The 20,717-nt window shown below is 41.5% G+C and overlaps 1 protein-coding gene across 1 annotated transcript in view; it reads right to left on the bottom strand.

The window, feature by feature from the left end:
• Positions 1–20,717, bottom strand: part of DAPK2 (death associated protein kinase 2) — a 75,609-nt gene that overhangs the window by 47,440 nt on the left and 7,452 nt on the right. Inside the window, exon 2 of the mRNA XM_077829322.1 lies at positions 20,033–20,130. Coding sequence (XP_077685448.1) covers positions 20,033–20,130 — 98 coding nt within the window. The remainder of the gene's footprint in view (positions 1–20,032; positions 20,131–20,717) is intronic.

The following is a 20,717-nucleotide window of genomic DNA, read 5'->3' as shown; positions in this document are numbered from 1 at the left end:
CCAATTTCTTTTTTCGTCAGGGATTTTTCTATTCTTCAGTGTAACTTTCTAGTCTCATTTAAAATCTGTGTTACAAGTAGCTGATGAGAATCCACCCTAGGTAGGAGGACAGCACAATGTCTATGCTGTTTATTCCCTCTGCTGCTCCAGTGCAGAGGGGAGGAATCTTAAAGGGGCAGTGGGGGAATAAATCTCTCATTACCACTGTTCTGAGCACATAGGATGGGACATTCAGATCAATATTGAGTTCATTTCCTGGGAAAACAGCAGGTTCTGCGGTGGGAAAGAATTGACAAACTCCTTAGCATCCAATTACAGAGCAACACTGAAGCTTCATTGAAGGCCGCCTGTCATCCAGTGGCAGATTATTGACAGGCAGAGAAACAATGGTGAAGAGAGAAAGGTACAAAGAGTGGAGAGCTCCATAATGCATCCTTTAGTTAATGAATTGACGAGCACCCCTTTAAAAAGGCAGATACACTGTGTATCTTCCAGTGTAGGAAATCCTATGACTGAGGATTCCTCCATGCAAGAATATGGCAAACAGTTATTCCAAAAAAACACCTCCTTCAAAGTCCATGGGTAGCGTGGTAGCTTGTTCCCCATACATCTGAAAGAGGAGGGGATGGCTTTCAATTGCATCAGGTACACAGCCTACTGATCTCTCCCTAACATGGACCAGTTTTACTCCAAGCAACACCTCCAAGCAGTGGGACTAGTTTAGCTATTTGGATTATTTTAAACTTCTTTCCCCTCTAAGGTGTCAACATGCTTTAAAAGCCCACAGCCCATACTGAGTTCGTTAGAAACAAGAATGAATGAAGGAAAATCCAGAAGGAACGAATGTTATAGACTCCTGATCACAACCACACATATGGTGGTGAAAGAGCCAAGTGTTGGAAATGCTCCAGCACTAAATTCAATCCACACCTGCACGTTCCCTTCACACATATGTAATATTCTTCTGGATTTAGTAGCAAAATATTAGAGAGGTGCTGGTCACAACTAGAGTATGTCAACACTGCACATTAAGCCTGGGCTCTGACTCAGGTTTGAGACCAAGCCCCCTTTCCGTCTATGCTCAAATCAGACTCGGGTCAGCAAGCACTTAGGTCCCAGATCATAGGACCCTGCAAGGGGTGGGTCAGAATCAGCGTCCCACTGTGACTGACTCCAAGCCCTGTCATTCTGCTGTGTGGACACAGGTGAAGCTGCAGACCCAAGTCAGAAGGTCTACATAGTGCTGTATGGACGCAACACGGCTGTGAGATCCGGGTCCAGCAATTGTAAACTCAGGTTTACAACACAGTGTGGACACTCAGGCACAGTTTCGAAACACCCAGTCCCACAGACCCAGGTTTAGTGTGAAGTGTAGATGTATCCATAGAGTTTAATGCCAGAAGAGACCAACATATAGTCTGACCTCCTGTATATCACAGGCCACCAATGCTACAACTCAATAGTTAAGGTAGAGTTCCATTATGCATTTAAAGCAGGGAGTCAACCTCTGTGCTTTGCATGAAAAATACAGCATAACCTCCCCAAATTTAAGCACTCACTCTGAATACTGAATGGATTTAAGGGCAGAGTTAAAGGTGTTTGGGTGGCTTAATTGTGAATTTTTTATCTCAATATGTCTGAATTTCTTTTAAGTGTAACCTCAACTCTAAATTTCCTGGGTTTGTATTGCTTGGCTTTGGGATAATTACAACATCCCGAAAATGCTTTTTACCCTTACGTTCACAAAATGTACTCTCAACCATAACACCATCTTGACAAGTTCCTAGAAAAAAACTGTAGAAGCATTAAGGTCTTTGCTGAATAAATTTTCTTGTGAGGGTGGCACAACTTAAGCCGATTTAAGCAGTACTTATTTTATTGGACTTTTTAAAAACATGATTTTTTAAAAATTGTAAAGCATTCACTCTTAACTTTTTCTCACCATAGCTTAATTTGGAAGAAATTAAACCAAAACAATAAGCACTCTATTTTCAGTTCTATAGTATACTAAAGATCAGTAGACATCTCATTTTCTACTTCCTTTGAACCGGATACAAAAATATGTCTAGTGTTCAGTTATCTTTTAAAATCAAAAAGACATATTCTAGAAAATATCCTCTCAGAGAGATAAAAATATTCTTTGGAACCTTGTTTTTTCCTTTAAAAAAATTACCATTCCTGCCTCTTTCATGAACAAGTGTCAAAATCTGCCTACATCACAAATTTTCTGGCAGAACAAAACAAGGCCCTTAGCAAAATGTTGAAAAGGAGCCATTTTAAAGTCTTTCAATCTCTTAATTTAATCAAAGTTTTAAGAAAATGTTCTAGTTTGTTAATGAGAACTAACCCTAAATAATAAAATTAGGACTTCTCTTTTTGTTAAGATGACATTTTGAAAATACAAGGATCTGTTTTCTTCTTAAATGTCCGCAGGGTGACTGGCCCCTTTAAGATGGAGCAGGGCACAATGCCCAACTGGGCTTAAGGGAAGGCACCTGGACCTTATAAAGGAGGACACCACTGCAGGCAGGTTTAGGCAGATGCCTTCAGGGAGTAAGAAGGCTCCTGCAGGGCCCTACACCAGCAGGGCGAAGATACCAGCTGGGAAGGCCAGTGGAGAAGGCCAAACTCCAGGCAAGAGGTGTTGGGAGAGAAGCAAAGACAGACCCTCAGAGAGGTGGGTTGTGCCCAGCTTGGAAGTGGGGTGGGGAAAAAATTAACTTAAAGGGATGATAGACATGGTTTGGGGGGTGGGGAAGCTGGGTCCAGCTAAACCTGGGATGAAGACTTTGTAGGCCTGTGTTCTATTCTGAAAAACTTTGTGCAGGACTTAATAAATTGGACCCCAAAGAGGAAACATTTTGAATATCTAAACTATGTTGACATTAAAGGGACCTGAGTGAAGGGAAAACTGAGAAAGACCTCAGTTGAGCCATGCTTGACCATCAGGGGGAGCTACAAGGCAGGCACACCCATTTGACTCCTCATCAGATCAGTCTTATAATGGGACGCTGCTGGTTTTAACATCAACCATGGGTAGGCTATTACTTTCCCCATACTAAACCACATACACCTACAGAGTTGAACTAGAACCTGGTTCTACTGCTCCAAACACACTGGTCTCTCCCATGTGAGTTAAAGGACCATTTCAGTTTCCTCCAAACTACAGCACTGCAACCCACCAAGAAACATGCTCTTTCATACACAGCACCCTATTTTGTTCCCAGTAAAGCCATCAGTGATGAAAAATACATAATCCACTGATATCAATGGGAGTCCAATTGGGTCCAAGGCTATTCACACACACACACAAAACTTATTTTCTTCAAATATAACTACTGCATGAGATTTCAAGGAATTGTAAGTGTCATTTGCACTGAAGGGGCATATGAATGTTTAGCATATCTGGCACGTAAATACCTTGCAACTCTGGCTACAACAGTGCCATGCAAACGCCTGTTCTCACTTACAGGTGACATTGTAAATAAGAAGCAAGCAGCATTATCTCCCATAGATGTAAACAAACTTATTTATCTTAGCGATTGGCTGAACAAGAAGTAGGACTGTGTGGACGAATAGGCTCCAAAGTTTTACACAGTTTTGTTTTTGAGTGCAGTTATGTAAAAAAAATTCTATTTTCATAAAATGCACTTTCACGATTAAGAGATTGCACTACAGTATTTGTATGAGATTAATTTAAACATACTATTTCTTTTATCTTTTTACAGTGCAAATATTTGTAATAAAAATAATACAAAGTGAGCATTGTGCACTTTGTATTTTGTGTTGTAATGGAAATCAATTAATTGCAATTATTTTTTAAAATTGTTTGACAGCCCTAAAAATAATATTGACCTGTAACTCAAAACCAGCTTGCTGCATTCTCTTCACACTTTGCAGAAACATTCTCCTTTGCCTTCAGAGTAAATCTGACTATTTTCAGGCCAAACCAGTTTTCCAGGCCAAAGTTATAGGTGGGCTAAAATAAGATGTTACAGTGGAAGCTGGCTGCTATCTTAGCCACTCCCTAATACACAAACACACACAAAAGATACATTTTTCATACATATATGTATGTGTACACACACACACTCTCTCTCTCTCCTAGTATTTGTTTGGCCGGCTGTCCAGAAAAGAGCAGTGTTCAAAGAATTAAACATTGCTTCGAAGGATTTTCACAGTTAGAAAAAATAAAAGCCCTGACCTGAAGCTATGACCAGTCCACACAAGAGATCCACTTCCTGGACACTACAGTGCTAATAAACGATGGTCACATGAACACCACCCTATACCGGAAAACTACTGACCGCTATTCCTACCTACATGCCTCCAGCTTTCACCCTGACCACACCACATGATCCATTGTCTACAGCCAAGCTCTGCGATACAACCGCATTTGTTCCAACCCCTCAGACAGAGACAAACACCTACAAGATCTCTATCAAGCATTCTTACAACTACAACACCCACCTGCGGAAGTGAAGAAACAGATTGATAGAGCCAGAAGAGTTCCCAGAAGTCACCTACTACAGGACAGGCCTAACAAAGAAAATAACAGAACGCCACTAGCCGTCACCTTCAGCCCCCAACTAAAACCCGTCCAACGCATTATCAAGGATCTACAACCTATCCTGAAGGATGACCCAACACTCTAACAAATCTTGGGAGACAGGCCAGTCCTTGCCTACAGACAGCCCCCCACCTGAAGCAAATACTCACCAGCAACCACATACCACACAACAGAACCATTAACCCAGGAACCTATCCTTGCAACAAAGCCCGTTGCCAACTGTGCCCACATATCTATTCAGGGGACACCATCACAGGGCCTAATACCATCAGCCACACTATCAGAGGCTCGTTCACCTGCACATCTACCAATGTGATATATGCCATCATGTGCCAGCAATGGCCCTCTGCCATGTACATTGGTCAAACTGGACAGTCTCTACGTAAAAGAATAAATGGACACAAATCAGATGTCAAGAATTATAACATTCATAAACCAGTTGGAGAATCTCTCTGGTCACGCGATTACAGACATGAAAGTTGCGATATTACAACAGAAAAACTTCAAATCCAGACTCCAGCGAGAGACTGCTGAATTGGAATTCATTTGCAAATTGGATACAATTAACTTAGGCTTGAATAGAGACTGGGAGTGGCTAAGTCATTATGCAAAGTAACCTATTTCCCCTTGTTTCCCCCCCCTCCCCAGATGTTCTTGTTAAACCCTGGATTTGTGCTGGAAATGGCTCACCTTGATTATCATACACATTGTAAGGAGAGTGATCACTTTACATAAGCTATTACCAGCAGGAGAGTGGGGTGGGGGGAGAGAAAACCTTTTGTAGTGATAATCACCCATTTTTTCATGGTTTGTGTGTATAAAAAGTCTTCTGTATCTTCCACAGTATGCATCCGATGAAGTGAGCTGTAGCTCACGAAAGCTTATGCTCAAATAAATTGGTTAGTCTCTAAGGTGCCACAAGTACTCCTTTTCTTTTTGCAAATACAGACTAACACGGCTGTTACTCTGAAACCTATAACCAGAATGTACATTACAGGAAATTTCTCTCAGCAAGTAATCACATCGCTGGGGAGTATCTGTGCATAACACATGTTTAAACTAGGACATCTTTTCTTATCATGGGTTGGCGAGCTCCTCCCATGTGTAGAATACCCCAGTTATCTCTGCTTTTCGGTTTCACTACAGTAAGTAAATATTTGCGAGCCATGTTACTAAAACACTGATTGTATGCCAGGCTTCAAGGTCTTATTGCTGGTTGTAAAACACTGAGTTTGATATCCTTTTAAGTCTATTTAATCAGTAGTGAATTTCACTGAAAAGGGCACTAAGGCAGTTGAAAACTCAGCACCTTGCAAGACAAAGCCCACTGAAGTCAATGGGAATTGAGAGTGATCAGCACTTCACAGGAGGCACTCAGCAGCCTGAGGGATTGGGCCTTTCAGAGCAACTAGCATTTCAGTCTTCAGCATACAAATCAATCGTGTTGATCCTACCATAGAGTATGGAAGGAAACAATATTGGCCAAAATAAATACCTACAGTAATTATGGGTATATTTGCAGAGCATACTTCCTGTTTTATTCTTCCGTGAAAGATCAGTGTCATCTAGTTCTCACACATTTAAAAAACCCACAAGAACATTTTATCTCCCATCAAAAATCTTACAGTTCAGAGACAAGTAAAAAAAAAAAGAGAGAGATTCAGAAGCAGCCTTGATAAAGTAATGAAATGACAGTTCCCAGCTGGACACCACAAGAACAAAATCTAGCTCATGCACTGATTGGACCTTGTAAAGTCGGCTACTGAGCATGGTGACATAGCCAGTTTTTCAGGATATTTAACAATAGGCGACTGCATAAACCGAGAACAAGATCAAGCCTTCAGTCTCAGGCCTTTTCAAATAAAGCCAAGTAGTTTCTCTTGTGAAGCAGGAGGAATAGCCACCGTTAGTTCACCCAGAATGACCTTTTACTTAGCTCATCAGAGTAGCAGGAGGCTGATAAAGGGTTTCCTTTTTCTTCCGACTGACAGGAAAGCAGATTTCCACAGCATTAAAGATACGGACATTCACTTGAGTCTTATTCTTTTCCTTATTATTAATCATTTTATTATGATAGTGCCTAAAGATGAGGGTCCCATGGAGCTAGGTGTGTATATCAGCAGAGTAAGAGACAGTCCTGGCCTTGAAGAGCTTATAATCTCAATAGACAAGACATGCAAAGAGTGGGGAGAGGAAATATTAATATCCTCATTTTACAGATGGGGAACTGAGACGCCAAGCAGTCCTGCCTTAAATCTGCAGAGAATAAAATGCAAGATAACAAGGCAACATACAGTGGTTGTAATTTTTAAAGCAGAGATACTGTACACTGAGTACAGTACATTATATTGGGAGCTTTATTATAGGGAGTGAACAGCCCAATTCATTAGCAAATCATGACTGATTTTTTTGTAGCCCTGTATTGTATTAAACTCCTTTGTTGTTCAGACATTTGGAGAACTGGATGTTGGAATCTATCTTTTGTCTCATTTCCCGCCCCATTCAGGACTGCCCAGAAGCGGGCATACGCTTTGATCTGCGAAGGACAAGGTAGCATATACTGCCCCTTCCACTACACAGAGCCCCACTGAAAATAATAGGTCTTGAAGATACATAATGGTCCATTCCCCAAGCTCTGAACAGAAATACCAGGACAGACAGATGATTGAGTAAGAAATGAACTAGCTGCAACATGCAGTTAGTGATATCTGAAATAACTTCGCTCCGAAAATTAAAACACAAGAAAAATGAATAAAAAGAGGATCCTAGCAAATATGCAGGAAGTGAGGATTTCAGCCAAAGTCTCTCTTCTCCAACCCAGTTTGAAACCCTCCAAGAAATGCACAGAAATGGCATGCATGTGCAGCCAAACTTGATCCCTCTAAGGTCTACAGTCTAAGCACAGCACTGACTGATGATAATGCAGGAAAGACCAACTTGGATTCAGCACAGCTTTTGTGACAAGTGAGCATTGCTCCGACTAACCCATTCCTGGTCTCTCTGGGCAGTATGTAGTACCGAGGAACAAGATGGCTGTGTCACCACACCGATTTCCGTACCTTCAGAAGGCTGTATGTGCTTCTCCAGACACCAAAAGGTAACCTGTACCGTGAAGGCACACCTGTCTGCCCCTTTGTAGGCCAGGGTGCAGTATAAGAAGCCATATCAAACAGCCAGGTGTTTCCTGCTCATTCCTATGGCCAAAAGGATTTCAGACACGCCTGAGTATTTACTAGCCCTAAGTTGGCAGAAGCGTTCCTTGCTTTTCACACATACTGAGCAACTTCTGGTTTTGGTCCCCTTCTGACATCAGCTCAGCTCCTGCCCCCTAGATCTGTGCAAAGAGGGGACCTTCCCAGAGGTGAAAGTAAGCTGTTACAGTCCAGTATGGGATACCAGCAAGAGCTGGTACACAGCTGACCGTACCGGCAGGGGGCAGCTTCCCCAGGAGGCAATTTAAAAGGGCTCCCGGACACCGCTACTGCAGCCGGAGTCCCAGACAGGGTGATCAGATAGCAACTGCGAAAAAATGGGACAGAGGTGGGGGAGGGGAGGTTAAATAGGTGTCTATATAAGAAAAAATCCCCCAAAATGGAATTGTCCCTATAAAAACAGGACATCTGGTCACCCTAGTCCCGGGCCCTTTAAATCGCTACCCAGGCCCCAGGGTAGAGGCGGCAATTTAAAGGGCCCGGGGATTTAAAGGCCCCACCCCTTCTGCCCAAGTTTCCCCCCCCCGGCCCCCTTTTAGGACCCTGGCCCTGCGTACTGGTAAGTCCCTAAGTTACTTTCAGCCCTGGACCCTCCATGTGTGGATCTTCTCCCTCCTGCACCAAAGGCTGCTCAGCCCTCTCCAAAAGAGGAGGCCTCATGGCCGGCTCCGGACCCACACAGGGCAACAGGCTCAAGATAGAGCATGCAGGGGTGAATGCACATTATTCCTCCCCCAGTGCCATAGACTTGCCTGTCACATATCGCCTAGGGCTATACGAACATCATTTTCACAGCCCCTAGTGGCTGCTATCGCCAAGGAAGCGGGAGGGTCCAAGCCAAGAATGACAGGCTGTTGGAAGCACAGGGTCTTTCAGAGAGCTATCAGATTTGGAGGAGGAAGTTGTTGCCCCACTATCATGACCGGACAAGAAGGTGGGAAAAGAAGAGGGGATCTGCAGAGATTTCTTCCCCCAGAATTGCCTCCCATGGTAAGGATATCCTGGGCCTCTGGATGGAAGAAGAAGATACTGTCCCAGGGACCCGACTCATGCCAGGCACCGCAGAACAGCACCTGAAGTTCCTACCTCTGCCGTTCCTGCAGCGCTCTGTGTTTGACGTGCTTTCTTAGGGGAAAGACTTCACGCAAAGCTTCCCTGTGAGCCACATCACACTTCCAGACAGCTCCATATGTGTAATACACAAGGTGGAACAATACTGTCAGGAGGACAAAAATGACAACATCAGCCTGTGGATGAGACTATGACATATTTAGGGGACAGTCTAATGACTCTAAAAGATGCACCCTTCCATTGATGATGATGATGATGTTAAACAGTAAAAAGCCATACATACTGGAAAGCCCTTGTCACCATAAATCCATTAATCAGAGGAGCTGTGGTCTTTACAATTAAAATACAAAACACTTAATACAGCTACTCCTTTTGCCTGCATGCAAACTTCTTTTAGCTGTTATTTTTGCTTTGAAGACCATGAGACTGCAGGCCTGGCACATTTAATAACCCAATGTTTTATGTCTATTACTAAGGTGGGGAGGGGGTGGGTGTGTGAGAAAGAGAGAGAATGTGTGTTGTGGTGTTACTGTGGCTTTAGGGGGATGAACAGAATCTTCAGGGCGTGGGAGCCGACAGTGGGAGGACGCTGTTGGTTTTAGTTTAGTTTGATAGATTGACTGAGTTAAGATGCTCGGTATATAAGTTAACTCTATATGTAATACAGATTGTTAAATTACTAGCAATGAATTATTATTAAGATTTGTGGATTACCTGAATACAAAACAATACATGTGTATGTCTGTGTGTATCTATCTATCTATCTAAATGTGTGTGTGTGCGTGTGTGTGTGTATTGACTCTAGGGTAATTACTGGAATGATTTTACCAAGAGATGTGGTGGATTCTCCATTGCTGGAAGCCTTTAAATCAAAATGGGACCTCTTTTTCTTTAAAAATGTGCTCTAGCTCAACCACAATATAGGAGTTTAATGCAGGGATTACTGGATGAAATTCTGTGGCCTGTGCTATGCAGGAGCTCAGACTAGGTGATCATAATAGTCCCTTCTAGCCTTAAAAATCAATGAATAAATACTGCAAACCACTCTAGAAGGCTGCGCTGTCAATGCTATTAATACCAGCTTTTATGCACCTTTGATACTGCACAGTGTTAACAATATAATTTAAGGAGGACAACTTGGCCCACACTGCTTCAGACAGAAGTATCTGTCAAGCCCTGTCTCATTTATGTGGGCTCTGTGTGGTTAGAATGATCTGCCACTGCACTGCAAGCACATCTGTTCAACACTTACAGAAGGAAACAAAAAAATGGACAGGAAATGCTTACAGACAGCCTGTAGTGGACTGTCACAAACTGAACAACCAAAAGGGCCACACAATTTGCCATTACGTGAATAACAGTGACATTAAGAAGTCAAAGAACCTTTTATATACCCCTGAATGGGCTTTAGGGGGTTAACGCTAAAAAACATTCTGTGGAAAATAGCCTTTGGAATTTCCATTCTCTAGGAAACATCCCTGCCGTCACATAGGTAAATGGGAACTGGCTCCTCTAGTCTGGTTTCCTGTCTACAAAAAAGGCCAGCCCCAGATGCTTTAGAGGAATGTGTAAAAGTCCCATAATGGACAATTACGCAGTTGGATACCTTTGGGTTAGGAGCAAGATGGGGAACCTCTGTTCCTAACCCTGGGACAGGCAAAAGTTAGCTTATGCCATGAAGTAGGAGTGTTGATTAGCTCTCATACAATTCTGCCCTAGCTAGTAGAACAGAGGGTATTTTTATTATCCATATAAAAGTCTAGCCTTTTTTCTTGCCCTCAGTAGTAACAACAGTGGCACAAGACCCACTTCAAATCTGCTCATCACAAAGACTTCTGGCAGGACTACAGTACTGCAGGATAGCATGAAAGTGCCATGTCCCCTCTTTCCACATCCTGGCCAGAGGAGCTCTTGGGAGCCGCAAACCAGCTAAGCAAACCTGAGTGTTTGAAGTAAACATCAGACCCAAGCATCAACCTCTGCAAAAGATTTGTTTTGCCCTTTTGAAGATGGAAAGGAAAGTGTGACAAGTGCCAATGTTTAGTCCATCAAAAATACAGTTATAGCTGTAGTCAAACGCACTCCGTCAAGAGCAGCCATCCCCTAAGCAGGAATGTATCTCCAGGCTGAATCTCTGACCCCAGGGCAGAACAATGCTGGGCTGTAATAAGAAATACTGTGCGTCTGTGTTTCTCGCCATATATTTGGGTAAGCTTTCACATTTCAAGGGTCATGATCTTCTCAGGCTGATCAATTGTGACGGAAGAGATGGCTCCCAATCCCTCAGCTGTAATAGCATGTCTGACCAAGCCCACCTACGCCATGGAAATAAAAGCCTAACATGAATCCAGTCTCTCTGACTTTAACCAAAAGCCCAAACCCTGAAGTGTCCACTGCCATTAAATGGAAAAGGGTCACAAGGAGCAGGAGAAAGAGGCTTTGTACATCTAGCAGGAGTTGGTCCCATTGCTTGCTCTCCATGTACTCTCACCTTGTGTGAACAATGTTTAAGTTGATGCTCAGCTGTGTTCTTGGCAGTTTCTTGCTGCTGTCCTCCAAACTAGACAGATGACAGTGTCCAGCAATCCACCTGCCACCCCATGTATTTGTCTCAGAAGTGTTAAAAAAAAAAAAAAAAGGGTGGAGAACTAACAACCAGGCATCTTCTGGCCACCCATTTGGGGATGAAGCTGTGGCTCTTTTCAGACTAGGAGTAGGCAGCAGTATGCCTTGGCTGAAGTTATGTTTGGATAGCCAGTTCATTTCTCTCCTATCTTAATTTCTCTAAACTGCTTTTTATATACTATGAGGGGGAGGGATTCATGATGCAGCTACTGCAAAGTTTTAACTCTGTTTCCCATGTCGGCACCTCCTAAGGATTACAGACAGGATCACTGATACATGGAGTCAGACCTGTGTCCAAATCTAGCACAGGAGCCTTCCCCTCTTCCTCATGACAGCATAATGCAGTCCGTAAAGCATGCAAAGTAAATATACAAAATTTACTTAGACTAGATTTGTAAAACAGCAATGCATGGACAGTGTGCATGAATATGCAATGTTCTACTCTATCACTCGTGTGTGCAGGAAAGAGACTACATTGTCAGCTGCATCACTTTAAATCACGCCTCAGTGTCCGATAATGTTGCAGTGGATACATATCCTGTTTCCATGTCTAATGTTGTTGTCAGCCCCATGTTTATGGTGGAGAATGGGTGCCAGGAGTTTTGAACCTTCATGTCACATTTTGAAAGATTACTGCTGCATTTGAGGGGTTCAGTACTGTAATCTCAGATAGGTGACTGTGCATAGCCACAGCGGTTATAAAGTTTGCAGTTGTTCTTGTCTTACAACTGAGCTTATCAGTCACGTGATACCAAGTCAGAGTAGGGCTGAGTGTTAGCTGATTGGGAGGGATGATTAAAAGCTATATTTCTATATCTTGGACACTGCTTTCCTCTGACCAAACTGCAGCCCCGCTTGTAAGTGTCTCATAGCCAGAATGTAGCAACTGGCTCCGAAGAGCTGCAATCCTTTCAAATACATAACTGCAAGGATACCTGAAATGAATCCCAGTGATGAAACTCTGATTCCTCAGTGTGGAGGCAGGGATCCCTCCTCCAGGATTGAAAGGACACAGAGCATCTCAATTAACTCCTATTTCTAGCTTCATCTTCAGAGCTCAAAATAGAAATGCAGGCTTTGCTTTGCATCTGACTGCAAGAACCAACTGAATCTCGGAACTGAGGACTCAAAATGCTGACTCTCAACTCTGCAGTATGTTCTGCATGGGTAAAAATAGATACCTGAGTAACCAGTAAAAGTCACATTCTCTAGAATAAGCAAATGTACTCCATTTATACTTCGTAGGTGGCACAAGGCTAAATCTCTGTGTGTCTGTATCTATAGATACACACACAGATTTTTTATATATATATTTTAAAAATATGACTTTGCAGACTTAACTCAAAGTTGCTTTTGCTGGCAAACAGACAAGTTCAGATAATCATATATTGAAAGCTTCAAAGCTTAGAACTGAAGTCCCAAAACATCTCACTTGATCGAGAGTTCTAGAATTAAAGTGCAATGCACCCTCATTAAGCAGCACCTGTCATTTTGCTTTTTCCAAGTTACGGAGGTATTGGTAGTGATAGTGACCCTAGAGTTGAAGATGAATTAAGATTTACACTTAGAGCATGACTCAATTTAGTTTCCATTTTATACACACTAACTCTTCCTAGAACAACTGAATGTTCTACACATTCTTCCTCTCTGCCCCTGACAAAACCCCATATTTTCTTTTTGAAAGAGGAAACATTTAAAGAGCAGCCCTTCCTAAAATTTGGTCCTGAGACTCTCAGTTTTCTAGGGTCCCTTTGAGCTAAAGAGCCATAATCACCATAAACTCCAGTCTTCACATGCACACTCTGATAACATATTGAAGGCAGCCTTTTTGAAAGTATTTATATCAAAATAAATTATTCCCCTGGCATAATCTATTCTAGCTTCGCCAGGTGTAGCTGATGGAACTATCAAGTACCACCAGCTCCTTCAATTTTCCAGTGCTGCCTGATGGACCAGATGTGTTCTGCACTTTGCCCGAGGGAGACAGGTTGTGCAGCATGGGTGAAGCGGGTGTGACAGCTTTCACACGGATGCACAAGAGGCCAAGGAAAAGGGAAGGAGAGGTTCTGTGCACCGGAGCTGGGGAGACTGGGACACACTATGGAACTGGGAGTGCGGGAAGCTCAGAGCCTTTACTGCTGCAGCACCCGCACATGAAGAGTTCCATCTGCAGGCTGTTGTGATTTGTACGTTGTGAATGGTTCCACGTTAGAGCTGAAAGGGATTTCGCTGTGGAATCAGCAAGCGTGTTTGGGCAGAAAGAAAAGGAGTACTAGTGGCACCTTAGAGACTAACCAATTTCTTTGAGCATAAGCTTTCGTGAGCTACAGCTCACTTTATCTGAATGCATCTGAAGAAGTGAGCTGTAGCTCACGAAAACTTACGCTCAAATAAATTGGTACTCCTTTTCTTTTTGCAAATACAGACTAACACAGCTGCTACTCTGAAACCTGTCTTTGGGCAGAAAGTTATGCTTGGTGAAGTTGCTGTGGCTGTGAACATCCTCAACTGCGGGGTTATAGCCAGTTGCTGTGGATGCGCTGATTGATGACTGTAGGGAGGGGTCCATATCACTAGTACATATTTATGGCTTGTCGAGAAGCGCCTAGAGCAAAGGACAAATGCTCCCTTTTTAAAATGGATGTGTATATAAATAAATGAATGTGTTTGCTTTACTTGCGACATCCTGGATTTTTACTGAATGTGCTGGTTGAATCTGAACTGGAACAATCTTAATCCTAGGTTAATGAAGATTTTTGTTCTGAAGTAATAAATAATAGAGTCAAGGAGATACAGTTAGAAGTTGAACAACTGCCAAAGCATGGAGATTACATTTCATACAAACCTCTTTGTTTGCCAATTACTTACCTGGTCACTGCTCCTGTAAATGAATCTTTTTATCCACCTGTTTCTGCCAGCATTGAAAGCTGCTGCAAATACGAAATAATTAAAAGCAGCTATTTGCAAAGAGCTCCATCAGCCAACATTGGAAGAAAATCTTCTCTTAAAGTTGCTGGAACATGTCTAGTATGTTACTTTACTTACACTAAAGCAAGTAATCACTTGTCACAGAACCTGTAATTACTGCTCAGAGATCAAGGCTTGATAACCAGCTCAAACTACAGATTCAATGCACAGCTGGAACAAGAAGTCTGTGAAGCCCTCACAAGATCCGAAAGAGTGAAAATAAAGCCAGCATAGGAAGTCAGTGTGACATTATATGCATTATAATTCCAACAATACATCCTGAAATTGTTAAGAATAAAAAAGGAATTCCAATGTGGATCTCCCCTGCTATAAGCGTTTACAGGTTAAAATTATTTACTTACAAAGTCTGAATTGGTAACAGAAAAGCAAGGAGTCAGAGTCTAGGCTTATCCATTAAAGTCTTTCATTGAACACGTTTTCCCTGTTGCAATCCTAGATAAGTAGACCCAAATTGCTCATCTGTACAGAGAGAAGATTTCCTCCCCTGGTAACTAATCATGATCATTCGGAACACTTGGAAGTCAGATGTGAAAAATGTACTAAAATGTTAGCTAGAATAGTTTTGCAGTGTGCGTTTCTTGGCTCCAGAGGATGGAGTCTCCTTATGGTATGCTGAGAGTACTTGCGCACATAGAGGAGTTCCCTCTTCTGGCTGATCTAATGGAGCAGTTCCTGTAGCTCACTAGGAAACGACCATGCTTCTGGATCCAAAGTCTAAGTATTGCATATGGTTGTCAGATAATCATGGTGCCACTAAGTGAAAGGTCAAGGGATTGCTACACACCAAAAAGGAATGCCGATTTTTACCCACAATGTTCTGACAATTACAGCACATAATACTAGGATATAAAGTGACACTATATAAAAGATACAGTAAAAAATTCTGTACTGAGTAGAGAACTAGAAGATATTAAAGCAAGGATGATACTAATGGCTATAATTCAGGTTACCTATGCATCTTCATTACAAACACACAGACACAAATGTCATTTCAGTCACAAATTTTCACCTTCCAAGCTGAAATATCCCAGACCCAGTCTCTGCCCAAAGTTAATCTGTTTCAGAATGTTTGAGCATTTCTGAGAGAGGAGAATGGGAGCAATGGAATAGCTGGGGGTGAAGATAAAGATTTGGCAGGTGTGACTAAGTGGGATTTTTTGTAATATTTTTATGAACCCTATGTGTGTCTCAGTTTCTCCTATATGCTGCATTGTTACCCAGTGGGGAGAAAAGGACTGTTTGCTCTTGGGACAAGCTAGGAGATAGAGGTGTGGATGTTGCCTACCTGTTTGGCCCTTAATCCCCATATCAGTGGACCTCTTGAGAATACAATGGCAGATCCAATTGCCCGGACACTTAGCAAGCAATGACCCAAAGGGATATGGACTTCACTGCCTCTCAGCAAGGAGACTGAACAGTATTTCCCCACCTGGAGAACAAAGGACTGGAGAGGTGTTAGGTGGGGGTTAACGTGGACTTGGGAAGCAGTCAGGCACACCTGGGCGTCTGACAAATAAGCTCAGATAGACAGAGAGAGATGGAGCTTGAACAACGGAGTTCACTTCAGCTTGGCTTGGCTCGGCTCCGTGTTAACTAGAACAGACTATGCTTTAATCTTCATTCTTCTATGCTAGCCTAAGGACTTCCTGTGCTGTGTTCCAGATGACTAATAAACCCTACTCTTTTGATAATGCTGTGTCAATGTCACTGCAAATGCTTGGAGGGGTGCACTGATCCCTAAAAACTCTACAAGTCTCCATCAGGGGTCTGTCTCTGTTGGACTCACTGACTGGAGTTCACAATATGAAGCAGAAGTGCTTCAGGTCCAGAGGTCCAGTCTAAGGAGGCGGTGAAGTCGTGTGGCTTATCCTGGAGGAAGAGTAAGTTCCATGGCACACCAGAGGGCTTCCTCCTAGAGACCATTCCAAAGCTGAGGCCATAGCACTGATCCTGTGGATCTGTGACAGCAGGGAAACAGCCCTTAGTGAGGAGTTTTAATATGACTAAGTTATGGGCCTTTGAAGAACACAGTATGTACATGCACAGCCATTTATCAAAGACAACTGCCTGATGTCCAGCAGGCGATAACTTAGCTGCATGTTAAAAAATTATTGGAGGTGTGATCTTTTTATGGGTCTGGGCCTTCTTCATTCAGTGCACTGTAAAGTGCAAATTTAGTGGAGGAGACTTGCCTTATTTAGTCCCCAAATCCAGCAGAGCACTTAAGCATTTGCTTAACTATCAGCATGGGAGTAGTCCCATTGATTTCAAAGGTAGTAATACTTCAGTGGTAGTTAATACCCGTAAAGCCCTTTGAAGACTGCAAGTGATATGAAAGTGCTAACTATTAAAGCTTAAAATTTGATTTTTGCAACACTTTATTGTTTTAAATGTTAGAAAGCAAATGGAGGATTGGAACAGAGATTTTCTACAGACTGAAAATAAATTTTATGCTAAAGAATAGGTTTCTATTGTAATATATTGGGAATAACACCAGTTATCTGGGACCTGTGCTGTTCAACTCAGAATGGACAAAAATCAATGATTTAAAAAAAAAATCTGATTTTTTTTTTATAAAATGCTTTTTGTGGAAGAAACCTATCTAAAGATAGCTTTAATTAAGATACATTATAGCTCAAAGATATCTCATCATAGAATAGGCATTATAAATTCTAATTCTACAGTATGAGACAATATATTCATGTAATGTTTAAGAAAGGTTTTGTAAATGAGTTCCAATAGTTCATGGATTAGGGACCCAATCTCATGGGGTTCCAGGGCCTTCTGTACAGAGATGCTTAGTTTTGCAGTTCTCAGACTATGGATTTGTGTCTCCAGAGAGAACATGCCTGTTAACAGCAAAAATGTTTTAAAATAAATAAATAATATATAGAGATGTGAGAAATAACAGACCTCAACCCTATTGTCCCTTTGCAAATTTATGTACACAGAGTCAATTCCTTACCTCTCTCTAAAAGTGCAAAGTTTCAAAAAGTTCAATGAATAGAAGATTGTTGGGGTCGGAATAGATCTGGACAAAGAAGTAGTCTGAAGATAATGTGAGAAGGGAGCCACAGGGAGAAGAAACAAAAGTGAAACTGTTTGAGCAGCAAGAAGAAAAGGAGGACTAGTGGCACCTTAGAGACTAACCAATTTATCTGAACATAAGCTTCCATGAGCTACAGCTCACTTCATCAGATGCATTCAGTGGAAACTACAGTGAGGAGATGAGCTGTAGCTCACGGAAGCTTATGCTCAAATAAATTGGTGAGTCTCTAAGGTGCCACTAGTACTCCTTTTCTTTTTGCGAATACAGACTAACACGGCTGCTACTTTGAAACCTGTTTGAGCAGCATATTCCAGAAGTCTTGAGGTCTTTCTGAGTGTAGCCTTCATTGATTTGAGATCTACCATACCATTCTCTCACTAGAAGGGAAAATCTATAATGGCAGCAGGCTGTAAAAGAGACCCAGTTTGGGAATAAGAACCATTCAATAAATATGTTTGCTGATGATGTTTTAAAGAAAGTCACACCAGTAAACTGGTGGAAGTCATTTAAGCACTTGGATTCAGAGACCCTTGAAGTGATAATTTCACTTTTAACATCAGCAGCTTCTTCTGCCGGTGTAGAAAGAATATTTTCTTCCTTTGGACTAAGTCATTCCAAACTGAGAAATCATTTGGGATCTGAAAAAGCAGGAAAGCTTGTTTTTCTTTTCCAGATTATGAACAAACAGGAAAATGAATGAGAAGACGACTGAGTTAGCTGCAGAAGTCAATATTTTAAGTTTCTCATGTTGACCTGGCGCACATAGTCGATTTAATTTTTTTTAAATATTTCATTTAACTATTTTAGTTCAAAACAATTTTAACAAAAACAAACCTGATTTTAAAAAACTTGAATGTTTAACTAAATTAAAAAATTCATATGCTTGTTTTGTTAAAATATTATATGTTTGCTGTTGAAGAAAAAAAATCCAGAATACATAATATTGTTGTTTTAGTTAAATAAAACAATTTAAATGTCTGTCTGGTGATGTTCTCCTCCTAATACAGCATGGCAAGAAAATCCTCCCAATGTTAATGATTAACCTGTTGAATTGGAGATAGTTCACCTCCCAATGACTTCATAAATATCTGCTTCAATTACCTTTGGTAAATGAAATAACCAAACAATCATTCATTTTCTGATATAGCTGTAAAACTAATCTGAAAAGTTTTCAAAATAAGTCACTTAAAAATATATAGTGTGTACCTTCTAAAAATGAAACCTACATCTATCTCCAAGTTGTGAAGAATATGTATTAAGGTTATAACAACCAACAAGAATGCACTTTTAATGTAGAAATCCATGATTAAATCGAGTCTTCCAGACTAGTGATTTAAATCAAATCCACCCTGGTTCAATTTATTCATAAATGATCCAGAAAAGTGGGTGAACAAAGAGGTAGCAACATTGGCAGACAATACAAAATTACTCAAGACAGTTAAGGCCCACGTTGACTGCAAAGAGTTACAAAGGAATCTTACTAAATTGGGTGACTGGGCAAGAAAATGGCAGAAAAAATTCCATGTTGATAAGTGAAAAGTACCACAAATTGTAAAAAAATATTCCCAACTATACATACAATATGATGGGGTCTAAATTAGCTGTTATCATTCAAGAAATAGATTTTAGAGTCACTATGGATAGTTCTCTGAAAACATCAGCTCAATGTGTAGCTAACTATGTTAGGAACCATTAGGAAAGGGATAGATAATAAAACAGAAAATATCATAATGCCACTATATAAATCCATGGTATGCACACACCTGAAATATTGCATGCAGTTCTGGTCACCCCATCTCAAAAAAGATATATTAGAATTGGAAAAGGTGCAGAGAAGGGCAACAAAAATTATTAGAGATACAGAACAGCTTCCGTATGAAGAGAGATTAAAAGATCTGGCACTGTTCAGTTTGGAAAAAGACCACTCAGGAAGATATGATAGAGATCTATAAAATCTTGACTGGTGTGGAGAAAGTGAATAAGGAAGCATTATTTATCCCTTCACATAGCACTAGAACTAGGGGTCAATTGATTAAATTATTACGCAACAGGTTTAAAACAAACATAAGGAAGTACTTCCTCACACAACACACAGTCAACCTGTGGAACTCCTTGCCATGGGATGTTGTGAAGGCCAAAAGTATAACTGGGTTCAAAAAGAAAGAGTAAGTTCATGGAGGATAAGTCCAACAATGGCTATTAGCCAAGATGATAAGGGATGCAACCCCATTCTCTGAGTGTCCCTAAACCTCTAACTGCCAGAGACAGGGACTAGAAAACAAGGGATGGATCACTCAAATTCCCAGTTCTGTTCATTCCCTCTGACGCATCTGACACTGGCCACTGTCAGAGACAGGATACTGGGCTAGATGGACAATTGATCTGATCCAGTATGGCAGTTCTTATGTTATCAAGAAGAACACCAATTCAATAGTTCATGCATTCTTACAAGATATTAAAAATATCACTGCATCTGTCACCCTCTGAAGTGTGTTGGTGCCATCTATATGCACTTACCTTCCTAGCTCTTCCCCAATTTCATAAACGTCTTCCACCTTCTGTTGTTTGAACACAGCCATCCCTGGACTCCTCATTGATGCACCTAGATAATGTGACTGGAATATAAAATACAAAGATGGTAAATTAATTGTGCAGTTCAAGAGTAGCACAAGCTCAACCACAATAAACAAAGAATCATTAAAAACACACTTCACTGTGACTCTATTCCAGCTCATTACGTTCAAAGTTACCATCAGCTGATGGCTGTTCTGTGGACTGTGTGAAACAAATGTGGTGGTGTGAGCCCAGCTGCCAGGACCTGATCCTGGGTGGTGCTGAGTACCCTCCACTCCTATTGGCTTCCAGTAGTGTACAGCACCATGCAGAATCAAGCTCCTGGGTCCTCACCCAACAAAGTGCTTAAGCACATGCTTAACTTAAAGCATAGATATAGACCTATTGACTTAAATGGGACAAGTCACATGCATAAAGTTTGCTAGATCAGGGACCCTAAGTGACCATCTCACGGAAAAAAACCACCATCAGAATCAGCACAATTGGCCTCCACGTGGGCAGTCTCAGCAGAGAGGCTCAGGATAGAATGGGCGAGGAAACTGAAATTCCTTCTTCCTGATTGAGTTGGTCAGTGTTGAAGCACATTGGTGGGGCAGCATGGGCAAGCTTGCACTACTGCTGTGCAGAT

Source organism: Eretmochelys imbricata, chromosome 10, assembly GCF_965152235.1.
Source record: "Eretmochelys imbricata isolate rEreImb1 chromosome 10, rEreImb1.hap1, whole genome shotgun sequence".
Classification (NCBI taxonomy): domain Eukaryota; kingdom Metazoa; phylum Chordata; order Testudines; family Cheloniidae; genus Eretmochelys; species Eretmochelys imbricata.
This window is presented reverse-complemented; position numbering and strand designations above follow the sequence as displayed.